This window comes from Pelecanus crispus, chromosome 7 (assembly GCF_030463565.1).
Source record: "Pelecanus crispus isolate bPelCri1 chromosome 7, bPelCri1.pri, whole genome shotgun sequence".
NCBI lineage: Eukaryota > Metazoa > Chordata > Aves > Pelecaniformes > Pelecanidae > Pelecanus > Pelecanus crispus.
In genome coordinates this window covers 34,998,833-35,022,531 of record NC_134649.1, presented here as the reverse complement: position 1 = coordinate 35,022,531, position 23,699 = coordinate 34,998,833, and the positions used below count along the sequence as shown (strand labels likewise).

Sequence of the window (23,699 nt, the reverse complement as noted above, 5' to 3'; positions counted from 1 at the left end):
TTGCCTCATTGCAGCAAACTTAAATACGTAGTACATAAGATATATACTATACCTGAGAAAAATAAAGCATTTAATTCTAGAATTCTTTAAAAATATTGAAAATTCCATATTCCACTGCAGACTGTGAAATACTCAGATACCAGATAATGGCAAACACGTGAACAAACGGCATCACCCCCAAAGTACTGGAAGATTCCTCCAGCCTGTGACCCAGCTCATCACACTTCATATGCCAGCCCGCAGTAAACTCAGAAGCCTTTGTATTACTAGTGTCAGTAAATAAATAATAACAATAAAAATAATGACCTCTTACAGTGTAAACAATACACAGATCTTTAGCTTAATCTATTCCATGGAAAGGAAGAAGCGAGGCCAAGTGCAAGGTCTTGCACCTGGGACGGGGCAACCCCCGGTATCAGTACAGGCTGGGGGATGAAGGGATTGAGAGCAGCCCTGCGGAGAAGGACTTGGGGGTACTGGTAGATGAAAAGCTAGACATGAGCCGGCAATGTGCGCTTCCAGCCCAGAAAGCCAACCGTATCCTGGGCTGCATCAAAAGCAGCGTGGCCAGCAGGTCGAGGGAGGTGATTCTGCCCCTCTACTCTGCTCTGGTGAGACCTCACCTGGAGTGCTGCGTCCAGCTCTGGGGCCCTCAGCACAAGAAGGACATGGACCTGTTGGAGCGGGTCCAGAGGAGGGCCACAAAAATGATCCGAGGGCTGGAACACCTCTCCTATGAGGCCAGGCTGAGAGAGTTGGGGTTGTTCAGCCTGGAGAAGGCTGTGGGGAGACCTTATTGCGGCCTTTCAGTACTTAAAGGGGGCCTATAGGAAAGATGGGGAGAATCTTTTTAGCAAGGCCTGTTGTGACCGGACAAGGAATAGTGGATTTAAACTAAAGAAGAATAGATTTAGACTAGACATTAGAAAGAAGTTTTTTACAATGAGGGTAGTGAAGCACTGGAACAGGTTGCCTAGAGAGGGCAGTGGAGGCCCCATCCCTGGCAACATTCAAGGTCAGGTTGGACGGGGCTCTGAGCAACCTGATCTGGTTAAAGCTGTCCCTGCTCACTGCAGGGGGTTGGGCTAGATGACCTCTAAAGGTCCCTTCCAACCTAAAGCATTCTATGATTCTATGCTTCTCTCCATGAGATGGCCAGATGTGGAGAGACAACACAGAAGCAGTCAACTGAAAACCTCATACAACGCGCTCAGGGGGACTCTGTACAGGGTACTTAGGAGCGGGGTAGGGAGACTGGTAGGATTCCTTCAACGCAGGACTCCGAGTCCTTTCCTCGCAGCACTGTGTGAGCTGAACCTGCGCCACGACACGGCCCACAGACAGCGCCCGGCCGGAGCCAGCGCCGGCTGCCCGGGAGGGGAGGCAGAAGGGCGGGAGCGCAGCTCTGCGCTCGGCAGGCTATGGCCGCCGTCAGCCTCCTCGCACACTTGGCAGCATGGGAGGGCGGAGGCCGCCGCTCGGCTGCGCCAGCTCCGACGAAGGAGCTCGGTGCCAGCCGCGGCCTCGGCCAAACCTTGCAGCTGGCGGAGGCGCAGCCGCTGCGGCTGCCCGCCGCCTGCTCCGCCGATGCCGGGCGGCATCGGGGGCCGCGCCGCGGCCCGCTGCCGCTCCTCGGGCCCAACCCCGTGAAGCCGGTTTTCCGCCCGCGACCTGCGGCCCGCGACCCTGTGCCACGGTGCCGCTGCGGCGGCGGTGTGTGAACGCCAACCCTCAGCCCCGGGCCACGCGTGTCGGCGGGGGCTGGAGGCTGCCCAAACCCCACGGCCGTGGGTGGGTGCGAGGTGGGGGAGAGGGGAACTCGCGGGCCCGGGCAGTGGGGCTCCGGGTCCCGAGGGGGCGGGAAGCGCCTGGCTGCTCAGGGCTGGCGGGGCCGGCGCCGCGGCGAAACCCTGGGGGGACCCGACCGCCGCGCGGAACGGCAGTCGCGGGGCTCGGCGTTCCGGCCGGCGGCGGGGACGGGGTTGCCGGTGACACCGCGCGGCTGCTTCTTGCCCTCCCCCGCGAGTGGCTGCCGGGATCCAAGATGGAGTCGGTGAGCAGAGCGGGGCAGGAGATCAGCCTGGCAGCCCTGAAGCAGCACGACCCGTACATCACCAGCATCGCCGACGTGACCGGCCAGGTAGCGCTCTACAGCTTCAGCCCGAAGGCCAACGAGTGGGTAAGTCCGGGGGAGCGGGCCTGGCTCTCCCCACGCCCGGGCCGGGGGGCGGCGGCCCCAGACAGGGAGTTCGCGGCCGCCCGCCGTTGCGGGGTCGGGGCTCCGGCCGCCCGTGCCCTCGCCCCAGTAGCCGCTGGCCCGGGGCCTCCGCACGGGGTCCCGGAGGGAGCTGCTGTCGCCCGAGGGGGAGTTTAGGATTTTGGGTGCCTTTCCCCCGCGGAGGCGTCGACCCCAAAGGGCGCTTGTGCCGGAGGAGAGGCGGGGAGAGGCTGTGCTTGCTCACGGGGAAGCACAGCGCCGGTCACCTACTGGGGGCAACTGTGACCGAAGCAGCTGCGGCGCTCGAGGTTTCCTTTTCTCTTGGTGGACGTTGCTGGGTTTACTTTTTTTTTTTTTTTAAATTGTAATTTATTTTTTTTTGCTCATGCGTGTTGAACAGAGCCCTAATTCAGGAAGAGTGGGATTTGAGAAATGTTAGTATTCATCATTGCATTAAAACAGTTTTTGCTTGGCTGCCAGTTTTATCACAAAACTATAAAAATGGAAATATGTGGAACTGCGCATTGTCATATGCAGCACTGGAGCTGCACGCAACTTTCTGTGCTTGTGGGTCACAAGCATATGGTAAAGGTTGCTTTGAAAACTGTAGCATGAAACAGAGCCATTGTCCATAATTATATTGTTTTGTTTTTGTCTGTGCTGTTATTGCTGTCCTTTAAGTAACACTGTGGAAGACAACCTATCCCGTATTTGCAGACTAACAGACTGCAGTCAATATTTAAAATAAGGGGTTGCGAGAAAGGTGTTCAGCTCTGACCTATCAGGCTCAGCATAGGAAGGTTGTAGAATGCTGTATATCACATCACCAGATTGATAGCATGAACAAAAATCTTCTGGAAATGTGTTTAATTTCCCAATTTTACTAAGAAAAAATAGGTAGTTTCTGAAAATAAGAGATCATACATTTAGTCCTATGATGTCAAACCTCATGGAAATATAAGACTATTGTAAATATCTTTAATTAAAATGGTATACAAAAGCTACATAACTGTGTGAACAAGCATATCCCTTAAATACAATCGCTGTCTTTTGTAGGAGAAAACTGACATAGAAGGGACCTTATTTGTGTACAAAAGGTAAGGTTGGGGGGGGGGGGGGGAGGGGGGAGGATGTTTTTCTTCCTTAAGAAAATGAACCTCAGATGGCTTCATGTGTAGCTTTCATACTGGATTTACTGCCTCCAGCAGTAAATGCTTCCATAATTACTTATTTGTCCAACTGTTAATGTCTGTATACTCATTTGAAAAGAATAGAATCTGCGCATAGGTGAATAACTCCGTCAAAAACACCTGAAAGTACTGCTGAAGAATTGTAAAACTTGATCAATACTGCATATGTATCCACACAAAAACCTAGTTTATCGGGCTTATTTTGTTAAGCCAATAACATTTGTTAATGTACTGAGTTTGTTAAATGCTGAGTCTTCCTTTGTCTCCTAAAATCCATGAAGTTGATTACAAAAACAATACAGATAACAAATTAAATAATCTGTCCTAACTCACTGTCAGGAAATGGCAGAAAATTTTGTAAATGGACAAAGTTGCATAAAAGCTGGAGATCTGCTAGTGTGTAGTCTTGGGGACTACTTGATTTCCTTATCAAAACCATGACAGAATTTTCCAGTTGTATGGGGGAAAGGGGTGGGGTTGAGAACCAGAACATAAAACCAATCATGGATTTAAGTTTTAAATTATAGGCAAATAAAAAATCTAACAATGAAATAACACTCTGTTGCATGTAAGAAATACAAAAATGCAAACCTAACCCATCCTGAAACAGACTGTCGTAAACTAGGTCATTACAATATTTTATCCTGGCACTGTGAAGGGATACTAGTAACCAGTTCCTGTCTACTATACTTTAGCTCCAAGCTTAGAAATACTTAGTGTAAGAAAGCCAACCAAACTAAAAAACTAAGCAAAAAGTTTCCATGTGACTAGCTGATTATTTTAAAGAAGTTTTGTTAGGTGCATTAAAAGACTAACTTGTGATGGTAAGGATTTTTTGCCCCCTCTTTAGAAGCTCTTGACAGATTTTGCTGTTGATCATTCAGTAAAGGTGGCCACATTGTTACAGAAATATTAACATTTACTAGCTAATTATATCTTATTTTTACCCTGCCTTCATCATGCTGCTTACATGGTTATATGACTGCTTACAGGCACAGTTGAGTATGCTGACATGACATTCATGCAGCAAGAGAAAACACATCTAAAACTATCTTGAACTTCCAGTGCTTGCTTGATGTTTTCTTTTTCTACCTGGTGTCTAGCAAAAATCTAGGTAATAAAAACTTTCACTAAGCAATACAGTTCTGAATAATTTAAGAGCTACATTGAGGACACCGGGTTAAGTATTTTAAGAGCCTCCCTCCAGGAAGAAATTACTGCTTATGGTTCCTCTCTAAGTGTATTTCATGTTATTTAAGCTAACAGCTCTTTTTTTATTGTCATACCTACTTACAGTAAGGTAAATGTTGCTCCAGACGTGGTTTGTTTTTTCTCCTCCAACAAATGATTCTAAAATGCCTCAAAACTACCTTATGTGAAGTATTGAATACACTTGCATTTTAATCCTGGACCTGCCCTAGGTTTTTTTAATAGTTTGGGGTTTGGGGTTTTTTTGCGGCATATCTTTGATTCAGCAGTTCAGCAGTTTAGAACTCTAATGTTAGTCCTAATCCTACTTTGAGGCAAGTGTAGTTTTAAATTGAAATTAGTTGGCATGCCAAGAAATGGCATAGGAGAACAACTATTAGAGCTTCAGGACTGCTAAAGCTTCACCTAATAAAGCAGTGGAACTTTGAAGAATAATTCATAACTCTGTTTCAGAAAATATGTTGATCAAGGTATTAATCCTTGATTTTGTTTTAATTGAAACAATAGGTCAGCTTCTCCTTATCATGGTTTTACGATAGTGAATCGACTGAACATGCACAACCTGGTTGAACCAGTAAATAAAGATTTGGAATTTCAGCTCCATGAACCTTTTCTTCTCTACAGAAATGCTAGCTGTGAGTATAACTTTCTTTAATCCATATAAAGTTCATGTTCTGTTTTATAACCTAACTTCTGATTACTGTGATGTCTGTTTCAAGTATAATGTAATGGAGCAGGTTCAATGAAATGTCTGATGATGTTTTCTGTCTACAGTGCTAGATTTACTTAAATAGCAGTGATAATATAATATGATGACCACCTGCTTTCAATAAAAAGAAGATACACTAACAAAGTTCAATATTGCTATATTCTTTTTAATTAATGATCTGATAGGTTTAATCTAAACATATACACAGTGCTATAGCATTAATAAAAAAAACTATGGAAGAATAATGAAAACTGATAGATTTTGAAAGTATTTAACATCAAGAACAGTTCTAAGGGCTTCCTCTTTTGCAAGCGAAAAATTAAATATTAATCAGTAGCTGCTTGAAGAAGTTGAGAAAATTACTCAGCTCTCGGTTGAAGGTTTCTTTCTCCACAATAGGTTTTGGACTCAGGAGATAGATGTCTATACTAAATTTCCTGGAGTCTAGACTCCAGCAAGACTGGGTGTTGGGATAATCGTTACACAGATGAGCAGTAAAATAGTAGTCAGTATCTTGGTGCTTTTTGAATTCTAGTAGTGTTTTGAGTCATCAGTTGAGCTTCAGAGTCCCAGTGTACAGTGTTCCAGTTAGGTACACGCTAAAAATCCTGTTACTCCAAGGAGCTCAAAGTATAAGTTATGTAGCCCTTAAAGAGTGGAAGAGGAAGTGTATGTGTATATGAAATTCATGTTAGGTTTAAGTAGATAAATAAAAGGCACCCCACAGAGCAGAGGGTCCTCCTGATGCAAAGGTTTCATTTCATGTCGTCTTTTCTAGGCAAAGTTCTTGAAACTAGTTTGCTGCTGTCTAGTGACAGGTTCCTCTTACTGAATGACTCAGAGAAGCTGTATGCTGTCTGGATACAGTAGTTCCTCAACACCATGTCTTCTTTCTATTGGAATGTCCCCTTGAATTACAGATAGGAACACTGCTTTGGCTGTGCTTCAGTGTACCTAGAAGAACAGTCAAATGTTAATGCCTTCCCGATTCCCCCTTGGAAAGCCTCTAGCATCTGTGGGGAGTAGGATAGATTCCATTATGGTGACAAAGAACAGCTTAAGGTAGGTGGTCTCCTCTGTTTAATAGTCTTAGCAATCCTCCTTCTCCAAGTGTCATAGCGAGGAAAAAGTCAAAACTTGTCAGTAAATTGAAAAGTTTAGGAGATAAGGGAAGTAGATGACTGGCAAGGAATTGGGAGGGGAAACATTGAGTTGGATGTTTAAGCAGGTTGCTTGGTTTGGAAGGAAGAGGAGCTGTAGAGATGGTGGTAGGGCTAGGATGGCTGATGAGGTAGCACTAGAGGAAAGAATTGCAATTGTGAGACTGGTGACATAACAGAAGCAGGAAGTTGATTCATTTGTTGGAACTGCTGATGGTATCAGGAAGCAGGAGCTGCTGTGGAATTACCGTGGTGTATGGTAGTGGGCGTGACTAGAGGATCACCTAAAGGAAGCATTCATAGAAGGTAGGCTGTATGTGAGTTCATTAGAAACCCCTAAAGCTAATTATATGCCTCTCATTGATAAAAGCCCTCCTTTTCTTATGGGACACTATTGTGTAAGATCTGTGGGAGGCTCATGGGAGTTAGGATAGAGATGACATAGAAAAGTACGAGGAAGGAAGAAATTCATACAAAGGTGAGCAAGGAAAATACTATCAACTGGATATGGGAAATAATTGTATTCTGAAGTAATTAAGAGTTTTTTTTTTTTTTTCCTCTTATATCTTTCCCATTGTAATTTTAAAAGACTTTGGTTGGAAACTATGCTTTTGTTTCATCACTCTGTCCTGTCTACTGGAAGAGGGTGGTAGCATGTCCAGAAACAGTGTGCGCTGACTGCAAATTGAAAATGTTCAATGTAGTTCATACCTCATTAGTTCATCCCCCAAGTGCCACAAATAAGCAGCAGATCAGTTTTTGTGTGCTCTGCTAGTCTTCACTTTGTTCAAATACAATCTTGAAAGCATAGAAAACAGCATCTAAGCTTTTTATTCCTTATTATTCCTTATTTCAGCACCGCTAACTAAATGCAAAATGTAAGGGAGTTATTGTGGTTTAGATTTTCTTCCCTACATGCGGTTTCCCAAATTTTCTGACCTCTGTCCCCTGAATTAGAAAAAAACCAAATTATATGAATGAAATGTTCAGTGTTAAAGCTGTCTGCCTCTATCTGCATAGTATTTGTGAAACTTAAAAAAAAAAAAAACAAAAAAAACCCCAAAACTAAACTAAAAAAAAATCCACCACACAAAAACCTTCAGGATTGATTTGGATTTGCAGACTAATTTCAACATGTATATGTTGATTCTTGTCCAAGTTCTTTTCATGTGGAAGGGTGTCCACTTCTGCTAAGCTGCCTGCTGGTGTGAAAAACATTTGCATTTTTGGGACTAATTCAAATAGGAGTTTTAAGCCAGTGGTTAATGTAATGTGTATCTTTAAGGGCTTAATGTCGTGTATAAGGGCTTAATGTGAAGTTCTTCTGAGATCCTTTAACGACTGAAAGAGGATGGACTACTTGGTTGTGCAAGGAAAAACTACCTCTTATACAGAGTGTTGGCAACAGCACTGTTTCTTGTGGAGTGGTAGGGGGTTTGGAGTTTGTGTGTGGTTTGGTTTTTTTAATCCTGCTTGAAGAAATCTACTGTGATCATTAGAAACTCTGAGATTGCTGAATGATCGAACTGATGATTCTGGTTTCCTTAGCTTACAGATGCAGAATGGTTCAGACTACCTGATAAAAACCTAATATCATGTTTATTAATACTGCTGTTTGGCAGAGACAAACATATTTTGTGCCTGTATAGTTAGGTTGTAACAGGATCAATGACATCCCCAGGACATGGTAGAAATAGTAGAAGATGATCAAAGCAAAATTATGCCACCACATATTCAGGGAAGTTCCATGTCAACAATCTTTATAACTGAATATGATACTACTGGTTTATAAACTTCACATTTTCACTTTGTTCTGGGATTCTGTCTTGACTTAAGATAGTAAGGGCAAGGTCTGTTATGTATACCGGATCAGACCTCTGGCATTTCTGTCTTAAATGGCATGAGAGCTGTTCTGAGTCTATCAAGTGACATACTCCAGTCTATGCAGAGCCACTAACAAGTTATATGAGAAATTTTGCAAGCAATATATAAACATTATTTTTGCTTGGCTGGAGGCTATAAGAATGATTTGCCTGTCATGCTAGGTCATAATATTTTTGGTGGGTTTAACCATTCTTGTATGGTTTGATTTGTTCAAATACTTATTTTTAAGATCCAATGGAAGTTCTAGTTTGCTGCATATCAGAACTTACTTTTGTTAAGCTGTAGATATGGGATCCTTTATCCAGTTGCACAGAGGCGTTTTCATACTCTCAGAACAAGACTAGGTAATTGTTGTTTTATTCTCATGGGGAAGGGAGGCCTGACTTATCTTTCATAGTTGTTAGGGAGGGTTCCCCCATTTTTGCAGGGTGGCATATGATGGAGTCTTTCATGGGTATTCTGGAAGGCGAATAGACCAAGTGATACAGTACCTTTCTTATATCTACCTTTTGTTGTGTTCACTGAGTGTAATAGAAAACATTTGGGTCAACTGGTTATTCATTGTTCTGGTTAGATGTAAGATATGTAGAGGCTTTTTTTTTTTCTTTCAGCAAATACCTTTTTAATATTTTAGCTGTTAATGGGGAAATCTTTCCCAACTCCAGAATTTTTTTTTTTCTCAAAATCATTTTGGCTACGTAATATGATTCAAGCCCTAAAAGGATACTTAAACCCAAAATTTTGAGAAAGGCTATGGGTACTTTAAAAGTTGTATATAATGCTGTCCAAAAACTTATACCATTTATTCATGAGGCATCAGATCCTAAAGCACAAAAGACAGGGGTGTGACTAAGAAGCTGTGAGACACTGTACCAGTTACAGTGGTAAATACAAAAAAAGGTATTCTACTTTTCATTGTTAGAGAGAATTAAAGAATGCGAGTATCTCCAAATGTGAACAAATCAAGACATTACCAAAATTAAAGTAAATTGTTTGACTTAATGTAACATGTTTTTAATTTAGAATTCCTCTTAAAAGGTAGAATTTTTTTAGATTGTACTTCATACTTAATGTGCTATTTATTTATTGTTTATTATGGAATATGTCTTGCTGGGTACATTTGATCCTTGTCTAACTTTCCCTCTGGATGCATGCACATTCTTTAGATTTATTCAGAGTATTTGTTCATGAAGCACTGAATCCCATTGACCTATTTTTTTTTTTTCATGAACCTAAGCTTGTTTCCTCTTGTCTGTGTTTTGTGAAAAGTATGTTAAACTGATTAAAAAAAATGCATACAGTTCTGCCAGTAACAGTAATAATAGTCCAGTCTGAAAGTTAAGTACTTTCAGTCTGTAATGTGAGAATTTGGAGCTGATAGTTGATAGTTTGCTTAATAATAGAGGAAAATTAGTCAAAGTTTTAAGCAGTGGCCAACTTACCTCTTAAAGTCTGCAAGAAGTATTCTTCTAAGTCTTTTTCATTTATAACTTTCCCTCTGTAACGGTGGTGTCGGTCTTGGTTAAAAGGCTTTTTAATCCAAGCTAGTTCACTTGGGAGGTCAGGCAGATTGATTTCCATGGTGCTGGAAAGACAGATGGTAAGCATGAAACTTGGGTATTAACATAAATGGTCCTTGTTTGGCGTGGGTTTCTTGGGTTTTGGGGTTCTTTTCTTGCTTGCTTCGTATTCCTGTCCAAGGGTAAGAGTTAGTAAAACAAAAATAATGAGTTTTGGAGAGGTTTATATGTTTAAGTGGAAAACTCAGTTACGAAGTGCTGTCTTCTGGGCTTCTTGTGTTATCATTAATTAAACAAACTTGTATTCAGAACAGCAAAAGCAAAATGAGTTGCAGTGTTTCAAATGGCTTTTATAATTGTTTGAAAGAGCTCCTGACTAGTTCCAAAACCAGGCATCTTTACTGGTAAGGAAAGTCTCTCATTATCACCTTCGTTCCCGGCTGGCGGTGCATTAAGTATAACATATCTCTGTGATTGTTGAAGCTGAATGGTTCTCCAGCAAGCACATTAACCCAGTGGTTTAGTCTGAGATAAGAAAGGAGCCTGTTCTTGATACCTTTATAGCAAAGAAGCAATGCAAGCTAGGGGGAGGGGAGGAACCATAGAAAGCTGTTTAGAAGTTCTAAAAATATAAAAATATGACCTGAAAGATGGCACTCTAACTGGAAGAGGTTTTCCACTCTGGTTCAGTGTTGCAGAGTAGTAATCCATCTCATTCCACACTATACTTTGTCAGATGGCAGTTTGTTAAAGTGTTCCTGATCTTGGACGCTGTTTACCACCTGTGGAATTACGCCAGTGCAACTGCTGTGGGACTGTGCTGTGAACTGTATTTGTGAAATGGCCTTAGATATTCAAAACAATAAGAAAAGGAGGGACTTTTTAATTAACTCTAATGACTTATAAATCTATGTGGCGGGCTAATATTTAAATTGAGGAAAATAGGAATAGTGAATGAGGAGTCTCAGTGAAGAAGATATTAGAGCAGATTGACTGAGTAGGGGTGGCATTTCAGCTAACCTTACTACTGGAAGAAGTATGAGTTTTGAGAGAGATTGCTTTATATGCTTTTGCCTTAAACTGTTTGAAGTGTAAAAAGGATGCATATATGTGCTTTTCTTTATGGGAATGAGATTGGATTAAGTTGATTTCCATGATTACCTTATAGGATGGGTTTCAAAATATGAGCCCCTTTCTTTCCAGAGAGAGTTTGAAAGGTTATTGTCTTCTACTTCCAGTTGCTCTACTTCATTGTATAGCAACATCTAAATTGGAACTGTAAAATGAAACTGTTCTCTCTCTTCTGTCAGCTCTTCCAACTAGTCAAGTAACTTTTAAACAGATTATTTTTTTGAATGAAATGAAGCTATATCTGCACAAATGGCTAAACTGCCTAAGGCAAGAGAGTGATAGTGTCTGGAATCTCTGAAACTGGTAGTGCCCATGAGTCCCACGAACACTTCTTCTGGTTTAGCATTCTCAGGCTACAGTTTCGTGAACATTTAAATAGCTTTGCCTTACTGTGCTGCCCTCAGCTTCTTGTTTCTGCCCTCTCTTTTGTGCTAGACAGCATATTTGTGAAGCTGATCTGCAGACAGTATCAAGGAACTGGTCTGGACTAAAATGTGTCCAGCTGACATAAGGTAGAGGGGTGAATTGGGGTAGAATGAATTAATGGCAAAGCTGTAGGAATGTAAAGGTGGTGACACTGCTTCTTCCTGCTCACTTAAAATGAAAACTAAAGTGAAACTACAGCTTTGGGATGCAACTTCAATTTATGTTGCCAAAGAGAGAGGCCTCTGTCTCACTGTGGCGCTTGCTATCCCCACTCTTAAATGAGTTCTGCTAACTGGGCAGCATTGGAACAGTAAGCTGACTGCCCCATGAAGCAATGGGAGCACAATGTAGAAGAGACCAAGACCTTCCTATTGGTGTCATCCAGCTGTTAGGCTTGAGCAGGAAGACTTCCATAATGCTTTTGTTTTCTCAGAATCTCTTTGTTTTCCCATAGCAGTTTCAGTCAGGTTTTAATGATTGATCCAGTCAAGTTTGGAGAGAAGTTGTGTTACATGTTTAGATAAATATTTGTGGGTCAGTGTTTCTAATAAAAATGACATATGTCAGAGGAGAATGTAGATGAAGATAATTGATGGCTTCTTTTAATTTTATGAAATCTGATTTGTCTGTAATATGGGTTACTCATGACTTCATGTGTGTCAAAATAGAGTGTGAATCCAACTAAAATATATTGCTAATGATGTTCATAAGCTGCCTCTACTTGGTTACTAAAGATGCTGCCCAGCATTCAGTGTAGAAAAGCTGGATGGGAAGTGCTGAACTAGATAGAAAAATGAGCCACTTACTTAGTGGCTTCTGTTGGATGAAACTCTTAAAAGAACTGCAGTAGAGATATGCCATTAGACATATGAACATTCAGTTAATGATTATGCTGGGTGTAGTAAAAAGATGACAGATTTGAAAAGAACTGGTAAGTACCAACTCTGTTTTTAATAAAAGGATGTTCATAGATAAAGTTGTATGCGTGTAAGAAATATATCAAATATAATAATGCAGTTGGGGGACACACAGAAATTTCTGGGGCAAGGGAGCAAACTGGTAGTACAAATGAGTCCTTTTGAAAAGAGGAAGGTAAACATTCCAAGCTGTTGGACCGTATCTAAGTTAATGCCCAAGTTTACTTGTTCATAATCTGCTTTACATCTTTGTAATACTGTTAATGTTTTGCAGTGACTCCCTGATTGCTTGCCAGTAGTACAAAGTGGAAAGAAGCCTGATAACTTGTACACCAAACTGAGATTTGGATCTACTTCTGGTCTGGTGTAGGCCTGTTTCTGGCAGAATTGAGTGTGACTTTTATCATTTGTCCCATTAAGATACCATTATAGGTTCCTTATCTTCGTTTCTTCAGCAAGTATGCTTTTGAAGAAGCTTTCTTCTCTTGGCAGTTTGTCTGATAACAAAGTCAGGGAAGGGAAGGAGCTTTTCTTCAGTGTTAAAATGTGCTCCATGACTAAAGAGGTAGCTCAAAGTGGAAACATTTTCAGATCTCTATGCAGTAGGCAATCCAGTTTTACTAAACTGTAAATATAAATATTTTATAAGCATTGGCTGCATGTATGAAATGCTTTTTTTATTGGCTTATGTCTTTTGTAAGAACAAAGTTCCTTAAAGAAGAAAGTCCCTTAAATTGTGCTGTATTGATTTGTTTATGACTTGAAAAGCTTTGTTGTCTATTCCTTAAGCTGTGACTTCTAAAGAAATAAACACACAAATTAATATAGTTGTTATTAAATAAAATTTTTAAAAAAAGAAGCAAAGTAGAACTTCAGTTTGTCTAGGGATATTGTTACAGAAATGAGGTGTGGGCATGACTTTTTGAGGGGTTTAGTCCAATACAGCACACCTAGGATAACCTGAAGGTCTAGGAAAAAAGTTTGGTAAATAATTGCTGTCTTTGCCATGGCTGAAAATAATTTTGAGTGGGCTTTGGTTGAGATTTTTGAGTTTTTTGAGGAGGAAAAAAAAGTTGTGGTGGGAGGGAAAGATTTAACTTTGAAATAAAAATCTACATCTGGCTGGAAAAGGTTATGTGGGGTTTTGGTTTGTTTTTTTTTAAAAAAAACATTCCTTCACTTTGTCATGTTTTTATAATGAGTTAGTGATTTCAACTTCATAAAAATATTGGCATGACCTGCAGTATAAAGATGAGTTTTAAAAGGCTAGAAGTGTATTTTCAGAAATTAAAATATTTTACTGGTAACATGTGAAGTGTCCAATTGCCTCTGATGTACTTGCGCACTATGCATTGACAGACTTCATAGGTGAACCAAGATTTAAAATAACCTGCTTTGTGGCTTGGATTAAATACAATTCTGAAGAGAGTTCTGCAGATTTGTTGAGTTGGCACAACTGTGGGGACAGTGAGGAGATGAGTATGTGTGTGGGTAAAAATGGCCTCTTTGAAGTGGGATTGCTGATGAAGAAATAGTACATGGCACTACTGACAAAGTTTCTCCTGCTGATGGAGTACCTTTCAGCTCAGCGATCGGGCTCTAACTCTGCCAACTTTCAGTGGAATTTTACTTATTCTGAAAGCCAGAATGGGGCTTAGTGTCTTGCTGAGCTGGAACCCTTTTGCCCTCATTGCTTTGTCCTTGATACCTTCAAAGAGTAGGGTTCAATATGAATCTAGTTTTAAGCTGCTCCATGAATGTGATGGTATGATTGGAGCTTTGGTACTGTTTCCTTCCTATAAAATCAAATTCTTTTCGTAAGAGAAGTAGAGAGGGAAACTTCCAGAGAGCCTCTGACTGAACTGTCATACTGTAATTCAAACTTTAATTTTTTTGTTGAGCTTCAAAAACTGACAAATCTAAAAATAAGTGTTTAAAAAAGTATGGATATTCTTTAGCCTAGTTTAAATGGTAAAGTCAGTAATTCAAAACAGAAGGTTGCAACTGTAGTGAGAAGGCATCTGGTAGTTAACACTTCATTTTCCTGCCACTTCTATTTACAAACAGTATCAACATTTTGTAGTTCTTGCATTTAATCTGACTGAAGTTGTATTTGTGTTTGTACCTTTGCTATTTCTGATTACTTTATAAATAGTTGGTCACACACAGAATATTTGAGTGGAAATTGATGGTAATTCATATGTTGCAGATCTAATGGACTGCTGGTATTTTGCTTTTTTTCCTATTGATTTGATTTCTCTTTTTAAACCATTGTCTTACACTTGCCTTTTTTTTTTTTTCTTATTTTCAAGTGTCAATTTACAGTATCTGGTTTTACGACAAGAATGACTGTCATCGAATAGCAAAACTCATGGCTAAGTGAGTACTGTGGTCTTACTATTCTCTAATTCTTTTTATGCAATACAGAAAAAAAAATTGAACCTATTAAACATGTTTGGCTTTTTTCTCACTCTCCTTAAAATACAACATTCTTGCTGGTACCATTTTTTTAGCAATCAAAATGATGGGTTTGTTTTTTAAAAAAACTACAGCATTAAAATTTTCAGTTAAGTGGTAAAAAAATCAGCTGAAGTATTAGTTGACATTTTCCAAAGAAAGCAAGTATGAAAACTGTTTATTTTATATTTTATTTTGTGTAGAGATGCTGGCAAAAGATCCTCTGATGCTGAAAGTGTAATCAAATAAATGATGGCCATGGTTTTCTGGTTGGTTTTGTGGTTTGTTTGGTTGTGGGCTGGTTTTTGTTTGGGTTTGCATGGGTTTGGTTTGGTCTTGGGGTTTTTTAAGGCTTAGCTATTATTCCTGACTAAAGTGAAGAGATTGGAGAATAGTGGGAGAAGTAGGTGGAATCTTAGAGAATTAAAGTGATGTTAGGAGAGTAAGCGAAACTATGAAATAATAGGAGCTTGTTGTTGCTAATACCTGGATTGTTTGATTTTTGTTTTTTCTTTCTTTTTTTTTCCCCCCCTTTGGAGATGAAGTTGGTTTATAAAGCTGCCATGGCACTTGCTCTTATTTTGTAGTTCCAGGGGCTCCTAGAGATGTGATGCAGCAGGAGAATTTCTGAAGTTACCTCAATTTAAAGAAACCTTAAAAGACTGTGTTTGCAATAACATGGTTTTGTTAGTTTGTTTCAGCTGCTGTCACTGTAGCAATGCGGTTAGCCTATCTGTACTGTACATGGTTGCACTGTACAGTGCAACCATGTGAACTTCTGTTCATTCACAGAAGTTTGAACAGCAAAGGTCAAAGAAGGCTGCAACTGGTTGAGCTGGCAGTGTGGCGTAAAGTCTTTAAAACGTTGTGATGGGAGGGTATTCTTGCACTTTTCTGCTCCTTCAGGTGAGGTGCCTTGCAGATTAAGCCAAGACTTTTTACTAATAGAAAAGGATGAGAATTAACTTAAGCAAGTCTTCAGTGTTCTTAAGGAAGGAGCTTGAAGTGTGTGACAGGGTAGTTACACTAGCAAAAATGCAAAATTGCAAAATGCAGATGTACTGCACAGGATGTCTTCTTATCCCTTGTTCTCTGCTTTGTTTTTCTTCACCATCACACTCTACTTTCCTGAATTTTCTTTTTCTATTGCATGCCTTGTGCATGCATGTTGTATCTTGGAAGTCAGGACATCTCGAAGACTGGCAAAACTTAATTATATGGGAACTAGTCATAGTGTAGACATTTTAAGCTGAATTTTAATTTCTTATTCTGGGGTTTTTGCTTTGAGTTGTTTTGGCTTTTCCCCACAGGAGCAATGTAAGACAACACAAATGACAGACTTTGATATCAAGGTCTCTTTCTAAATTCTTATTTTTTTTTTCTCTCATCCTGATAACCCTATACAGTTCCCATTTCATGTTCTTTTTGGGGTTTTTTTTTGGGTTGGTTTTTTTTTTTTTGGTCCCTAGCAGTGTTGGACTTTCTGCTGTTATTTGGCTTGTCCAAATATAAGGATTAATTATAAGGATTAATAGAAAGCAGTTGTGTGAAACTGACTCTTAAAAATTGTCACCAAAACAAATAAAATGTCTGTTGCCTCTCTACTTTATAAAGAGATCATTGGACGGGCAAGGTTTTCCTTTTTTAATGTACCTTTTAATTTAAAACCATGATTAATGTTTGCAGTGTGGGAGAGAGCTGAACCCTTCAAACTCTACCATATTCTTATTCTGTCATGCACAACTACACTGCAGATCTAAGTGTCATACAGCAAAACTTAAGTTCGTTTGTTATTAAACCAGTCTAGTCACTATAGCACAAATCATGGGCTATAGATACTTCAGGGATCTTTAAAAGTGTAATCAGGTAACAGACCAGTCTAGCCATGGCTCAGCAGTCCATAAAGCATGTCAACCCTTTTTGCTGGATTCTGTAGTATTCTGGAAATAACTGTAACCCTGTAGGTTCATTCAAAGGCAGTCTGGGAATAACCTAAGCTTTATCGTCATCTCCTTTGTAAACTACTGTAACCTTTTCTTGGGTCCCTGATGCCTGTACTGCAGCTCTGTTAACGCACAGAGGCAGAAGTGCCAAAGTTGGCATTAATGCTTTGCCCCTGCTTATGGTGCAGGTACTTACATGCTCTTGTAATTGTAGCATCTCAGCACCCTAGAAAGTTGGTGAGACTACAAATTATTTTGGAAGGTCAGAAAGCTTAAATGTATTTTTAAAATGTTGGAATTTTTTATGGTGTGTGTTAGAATGATTGTGGATTAAATAAAACTATCTCTGAAACTGAAATTGCATCAAGCAGACTTTGTGGAACATGTATTGAGCTTTGTCACTTCAGACTTATGCAAGTGAAACTAGAGAAATCAAATGTGTACACAAAAAAGATTTATTGATTGGATTTTGACAGAATACAGACAGTTAAATTTTACTGAGCTGGCTAGACCTCACTTTAGTATGATTTTTAGTATTTGCTGCCATTAACTTGGTAAAAAAAGGTGTAAGTGACCTTTGCTAGCCTAAGTACTGCTAGTAATAAGTCATTATTGGAGTGCTTTTCTTTCATAAAGCCTTTCTTCATTATTAGATTATGGAATGTCTGAATACTTCTAATTCTTTTTTCTTTTAAAACTGTGTATTGGCTTGGGGGTAACAAAAGTATTTGTAGAAGCCATTTTTATACCGAGAAAGGTATTTAGTGTAAGGATATTTACTTTGTTGAAAAAGCACTGTAGAATGAAACCACGCTTCATTTGGTACTGCATGCCTTACAGCTTTGGAGTATCTAAAGATTTATATTAGGGAAAATGAAATGAAGGCAGTGTAGTTGCACATTACTATAGGATGCAAAAGCTGTACTTCTGAGGCTGTTGTTCCAAACTTGATGAAAAGCAGATTGATACTATTTTGCTAACATCCATTTCCACAAACATCAAGCTTTCTCTCCCCCAAAATGGGTAGAAGGCAGGCAGAAGAGAAGTAAAAAAGCTGATACTTTGTGTGTTTCTCTACAAGAAAGAGGCTGAAACTGTGGGAATTATTTCATCCTGGGATGAAAGCTGTATTTAAGAAAACTTAAAACATGCTTTTTAATTTATAAAATAAAATGGCATCTTAGAGGAGGAAAGTTGCATTTCAGTGCATGGTAGCAGGCTCCATCAGGCTTAGTTCAGTATATTTTAAAATAAATATTTACACTGTCTTCCAAGAGAGGAGTATTAGTTTTGCTTCACAGTTTTTGTCTTTGTCTTGGGTGGAAATTTGGATTGGCACCCTTTCATCTAGGTGAGTTTTTTTTGTATCACTGATAGGAAAGAGTACTGCCTTTATAGTACCTCAGAGCTTCAAAAACATAACCATAAAAGGTTTCAAGGAGATTTGCATTCTCTTTCCTGCCGTTTGACTTGACCTTATTGTGCCAGACTGAGTTAACGAGATTGCAGACCATCCATTTGTATTTTGGTGGCTTATCTTTCAAAAGAGAAGTAAATTAGTGTTTGTGGGCTATGTAATCAGACTTCACTTCTCACATTCTTTCTCTCTCTCTCCCCCTGCTCCCCACCCTCCCTTCTGTGAGGTTGTGCCAGGTATATTTTCAATGCTATAACTGCAGATATTCTTAAACAAACTGTCACAGCAGCCACTGTGTCCCCAAAGCAATGTGTGCCTCTTCCACTATCTGATATAATGGAAAGAAACAGCAGGCCTTGCTTAAAAAAGATTTAATCCTGGATTGCACACAGAGCATGCTCAGTGTATAGATTTGCATTAGTTGACTTTTTGCCCCAGCAAAGGTATTTGATTTACAGAACTTTTTTGTTGTATTTTTTCCAGAAAATTCTAGAAATCTTTTAAAATGAAAAAAAATTATGGGAGTTATCAAACTGCTAACTTTAGAAGGAATTAATTTGGGGCAAGTTAAATCAAGATGATTTTTTATGAGGGATGAGCTTTCTAGAAGTAGGACAGAAACTAGGGTTTTTCAAATCTTTGTGAAACTATTGCATTCTGACATGTAAATTTGGGGGGGGGGGCAGATATTTTTAGGTTGGTTTATAGGCTTGTTTTACCCTGTTTCAACAGTCAGGCCCAAACTGGCTTCTGAGATACAGGCAGCAAGCTAGAAGTGGGAGAGTATCTCTCAGAGGTTTGGGAGTATACTGTTTCACAGTTACCCCATCACCACCATCTGAACGTAACCCGCACAAGACAAAAGATGGAGGAAGAGCTATTGGACAATTATCTACATAAGAAGATAATCTGTTTTTCTTAAAAAAAAAAAAAAACAAAAAAAACCAAAAAAAAGTAAACTTTAAAAAGATAACAAATACTTCATAATGGACAACAGAAAAACACTCTGAAATGTTTTTCAGAAATCTTTGTGAAGCATTTCTGTGAAATGAATGTATTCCTTGAAGATGTTTTGCTATGAGACCAATTAGTACTGTTTTAACGGGAAGATGTTTTGTTGAAACCTTCTGGACCAAGTAGTTAAGAGCAGAAGGAAGGTCTCAAGACTGAAGCCTTTGCTTCACCTGTCAGGCAGCACATGCATGACTTCAGCTGTCCAGAATTTTCCCTTTAACGGAAGTATTTATTTTTTCTGATAGAATTATGCTGAGACTTAAAATCTCAGCAAGGTATTCTGGTTCTCTTACCTTGCCCTTTCTCATCCCTAGTTTCGGAGTTGAGTTCAGGCAAGTCCTAAGTCAGGACTGTATGACCTGTGGGGTGTTAGAACAAAATGTTCTCTCAGGGTGTCACCATAGAAACATTTGCACAGTATTGAGCTGCTTCATCCAAACGAGCGCATGCTGCAGTTCTTAGAGATTGTCAGACAGAGTGTAGATTGGCCTCCCTATTCTGAGTTACATTTGCAGGTGGATGCTTGCTTAGAAATGGAGAAAACTGTACTAATAATGAGAAGCTGGTTAAATAAGCAGCTGGTATGATTAAAAATTTTCAAAGTAATTTTGAAAGCAGCATTGAATTGTTAAAAGCCAGATCTAACCCTTCTTCAAATAAACACAGCTAAACTCTAGTGAAGAGGCTTGGTTGCTAGAAAACTGGGAAGAAACTTCCAAGATTTGAACTATTTTTTTTTTCCTCAGAAATGGCAACATAGAGGTGCATATAAATATCTAATTACAGTCAATAAAATCTGGAGTTATTCCTGAATTCTAACTGACCCAAAGAAACTGGAGGCTGGAATGATTGACACTTTCTGTGATTGTTATGATAGCACCTCTTGGCTGCCCCATCAGCCATCAGTTCCACAGCATGAGAGTTCTCAAGTGATGTGCCAGCTCCAGAGCTCTGCCCTGTTTACAGTGCTTGTTTTTTCTTAACATATTTGATTAATGCAGGCTTAAAAAAGAAGGGATTACAGGCTGGTGTGTGTTTATTTCAAGAGGATAAGCTTTAGCACATTGCACAGCCATGTATATCTTGTGAATTGTGTATAGATTAGGAGTAGAAATATATGCTGCATTTACTTTTATTAACGAAATGTACCAGGTACACATCATCTTCTTGCATACCTTAACCCTCTTTTAAACTGAAATTTTTTGATACTTGAGGCAAGGAGGGGTGGAGTAGAAGACGGAATGAACCGTAGGCACCAAAGGCCGGAGGAAAAGATGTGTGGTAGACCTGTGGGTAATTGGAATAATTACAGGGCAGCTAGAGAAGAAAATGGTTTGCCCTTCTTTCCAGAGCCTTAATTGGGGGAGTAAGGGGTAACTTGCTCTTAGCCTTCTTGCAGACTGACTCCAGGGACATCTGGTGTGAGCCAGCTCTCTTCTTTGCCAGTGCCCTTGTTTTGTTGTATAATGCTAGGTCTCATCCTAAATTAGAAGTGTTTTGTAATTGATTTTGTTGAATAACATGGCTTCACTTGGCTAAATATGGAAAAAAAAAATGCATGTTAGGAAGTAAAGAGTAAAAAATGTATTTTACTCGTCTATGGTGTAATACATGTGCTCTTTGTATAACATGTGCTTGAATTTCCGCATATTTTATTGTAAAAATGTCTAGATATGATAGTTCTACAGAAGTAGAGTTTACTGTAGGCAAACTTTGTGAGAGACAGACCAGCGCTGCCTGGACTGGAGATAAATTATACAGACCATTTGGCAGTTTGACTTGTATAAACCTTGTAGCAAATCAAAACTTGTGTAACTTCAGTCAACTATGCATTAGGTTTTTATACAGGCAGAACAAAATTTGTTAATATGTTGAGAGTACATTTTTCTTTACTGCTTTTTGCAAGATGTTAACTCTAGATAAAATTTTAAAATCCTGTTTCTCCTTTCCTGTTATAGAGTGGTAGAACAAGAAGCTCAGAGATCGCAGCAAGTTTCCCAGGTCAGAAAAAGTCCCAGCAGAACCAATGGCTGCAATGAAAACAGGCCTATTGACATCCTGGAAATGCTTAGTAAAGCCAAGGATGAATATGAACGAGTAAGGAAATGTCTCTTTTTCTTTTCTCCCCCCCCCCCCCCCCCAACAAATTAAAAACACTACTTCTACTTCTGAATAAGAGGCTTAGGACATTTTATGGAGTCCACTGAAATATGATGATTTCCTAGCACTGTGATTTCTGAGAGAGAGATGATAGAGAATAATTCTGCTATACTAAATTGCCCTGTGCAATACATTCTAACCCAAGAGTGCGAAGTAGTGCATCTAATCTATAATTTAATGGGCCAGTATATTCTTATGGTTGAATTGCTACCTTCTGTGGGTGGAAAAAATACTATTTTAAAAACAGATATATGGAGATGCAGACACAACAAAATATTTTTCTAAAATAGGTGCATGGGCTGCTTAATCTCAGTGCTTGTCTACTGTCTTCTTTTGTGAGATCATTGTCAAAGGAAACATGAACAAATAGGTATATATGTAACACTGCAGAAGAATGTACCTCTGAACATGTCTGGTTTTGTGATCTTGAAGTTCCGTCATCATAAATATCCCTTACAGTGGCTGACACTTTGGTTTTTCAGTTTTCTCCTCTGTACTGAAAGTCACTGGAAGAGATCTGCTCTATCATGCCATAATCAAGAGCATTTGTTGAGCTGCACACTAAAATGCTTTGGCATGTTGAATAATATAACAAACCCAGAACGTTTATGAACTATCCCATGTATATGATACAAGCATAGATGTACGATGACTTAGAAAGAAGGGGTAATGTGGGGAAAAATTAATATTTTAAAACAGTGTGGGATTTGCATGTTGCATGAATTCATAAGTTTTATTTCTGTAATTATTACCTTAGTGGACAACTCTTTGCCTACTTTTTCATTGTTTTTCATTTTTAAGAAAGCCTATCTGGAAGCTAGTTTTTAACACATCAGCTGTGTTTTGTTTAAAGAGCAGGCATTCTCTGCCATTGTTTCAGTAGCCTTGTTTTCAGACTGATGTCTGTTCCCTCCCTCAAAGTACACTTTAGGAAACAGTCTCTGATTTCAGGCAAGATAAGTTGAATACTGATAGTGTGATCCAGCTTGAAATGTAGCTTGATAGACCCATTTTACAGTACTTTCTACTGCTGTGAAAAAACTTTGTCTCTGGGAATAGCAAATAAAAATTGTACCCAACGGTGTCTGTCTCTCCTTAGTCTTAAAGGAAGTCTTGTGGTATTAGAGATTTAGTCATTCAGTACATTTGTAGACTCTATGAAGCATTTTTTTAATAGCTGTAGACTAAGTATAACAATACTGTTCCCCTATCCTTCTGTTCCCCAGTTTACTACTTCTGTCCTGTCTACTGTGTGTCTATCCTTTTAATAAATTAATTGATTTCAGAAGGGTGAGTCTGGTATCTTTTGCCAGTGCTAAATTCACAAGTTTACATAATGAAGGAAAAATACTAGTTCTTAGGAAAGAATTGTGTGATACAGTCCTGAGGACCAAATTCATATATGCAGGATGAATATAGGGGTAATGTGTGGGAGATGCAAAAAGGGGAAACAAAGATTCTGAACATGCCTCTCCCCAAGTATAATAAAAGAATGCGCAATAGTAATGTATGAGTATAATGTGGTATGGGTTTTGTTGTTGTACTGGTGGGAGAAATTAGTAGAGTGCTTGATGCCTTCCAGAACTTGCTTGTGTAGTAGGTCACAGCAGAGTTCGAGTACTTTGGATTTAAGTCTTTGTAGGATTCTAGATTGTCACAGTACAACGTAGGATGAGGAGAAAAGAATGAACATGTGGATTAAGCCTTGTATGAGCCAACTTAACTTGTCACTTTCTGACATAGATTGAGGGTGGGTGAACATGACAAACCATAGAATATATTTGACCCAGGCTAGATCCTAGCTAGATACTAGTTTCTGAAAATCAGTAATGTGGTTTTTGAACACTTTAAACACAGATTAAAAAAAATAAATTGCTTCTGATTCTCTGAGCATCAGTGCTGTTTGGGGAGAAGGTGTCTTTGTACAAAGGGCAGCATTGTGGAAGTAGCAGCTTTTGTGAGAGCACAGAAGGAAGCATCAAAACCTGAATGACTTGTCTTTCAATGTTGTATAATTTGAGACAGATTTGAAGAAATTGAAGGCTTTTTGGGAAGGGAGAAAAAAAACCCAACCCAATACAAAAAAGCAAACACGCACCACAAGAACTCACTGTTTTGGTAGTGCCCTCTTAGGGTGTGATAGTCTTTCTCCCTCTTTGTCCTTGCAGTATTGGATAATATACCTTTCCAACAGATGGCTCTTAAAAATGACTCAGAAAGGATATTCCAGCTTCTTCTCTTCTAATTTTCAGATCTTTTTCATGTGAGAGTACTGAAAAGCTTTTGCTAGAAACAAAGTTCCTAAGCGTCATGGATGAAGCTCTGTAGACAAGTAAAATACTGA

General features: G+C 39.4%; 1 protein-coding gene across 2 annotated transcripts in view; it reads left to right on the top strand.

Moving 5' to 3' along the window:
• The first annotated feature begins 2,039 nt into the window (after positions 1 to 2,039).
• Positions 2,040 to 23,699, top strand: part of DCP1A (decapping mRNA 1A) — a 37,673-nt gene continuing 16,013 nt past the window's right edge. For both annotated transcript variants that reach the window (XM_075714191.1, XM_075714190.1), the window contains exons 1-5: positions 2,040 to 2,179; positions 3,275 to 3,315; positions 5,125 to 5,252; positions 14,677 to 14,743; positions 21,154 to 21,292. In XM_075714191.1, coding sequence (XP_075570306.1) covers positions 2,045 to 2,179; positions 3,275 to 3,315; positions 5,125 to 5,252; positions 14,677 to 14,743; positions 21,154 to 21,292 — 510 coding nt within the window. In that variant the 5' untranslated portion in view covers positions 2,040 to 2,044. The remainder of the gene's footprint in view (positions 2,180 to 3,274; positions 3,316 to 5,124; positions 5,253 to 14,676; positions 14,744 to 21,153; positions 21,293 to 23,699) is intronic.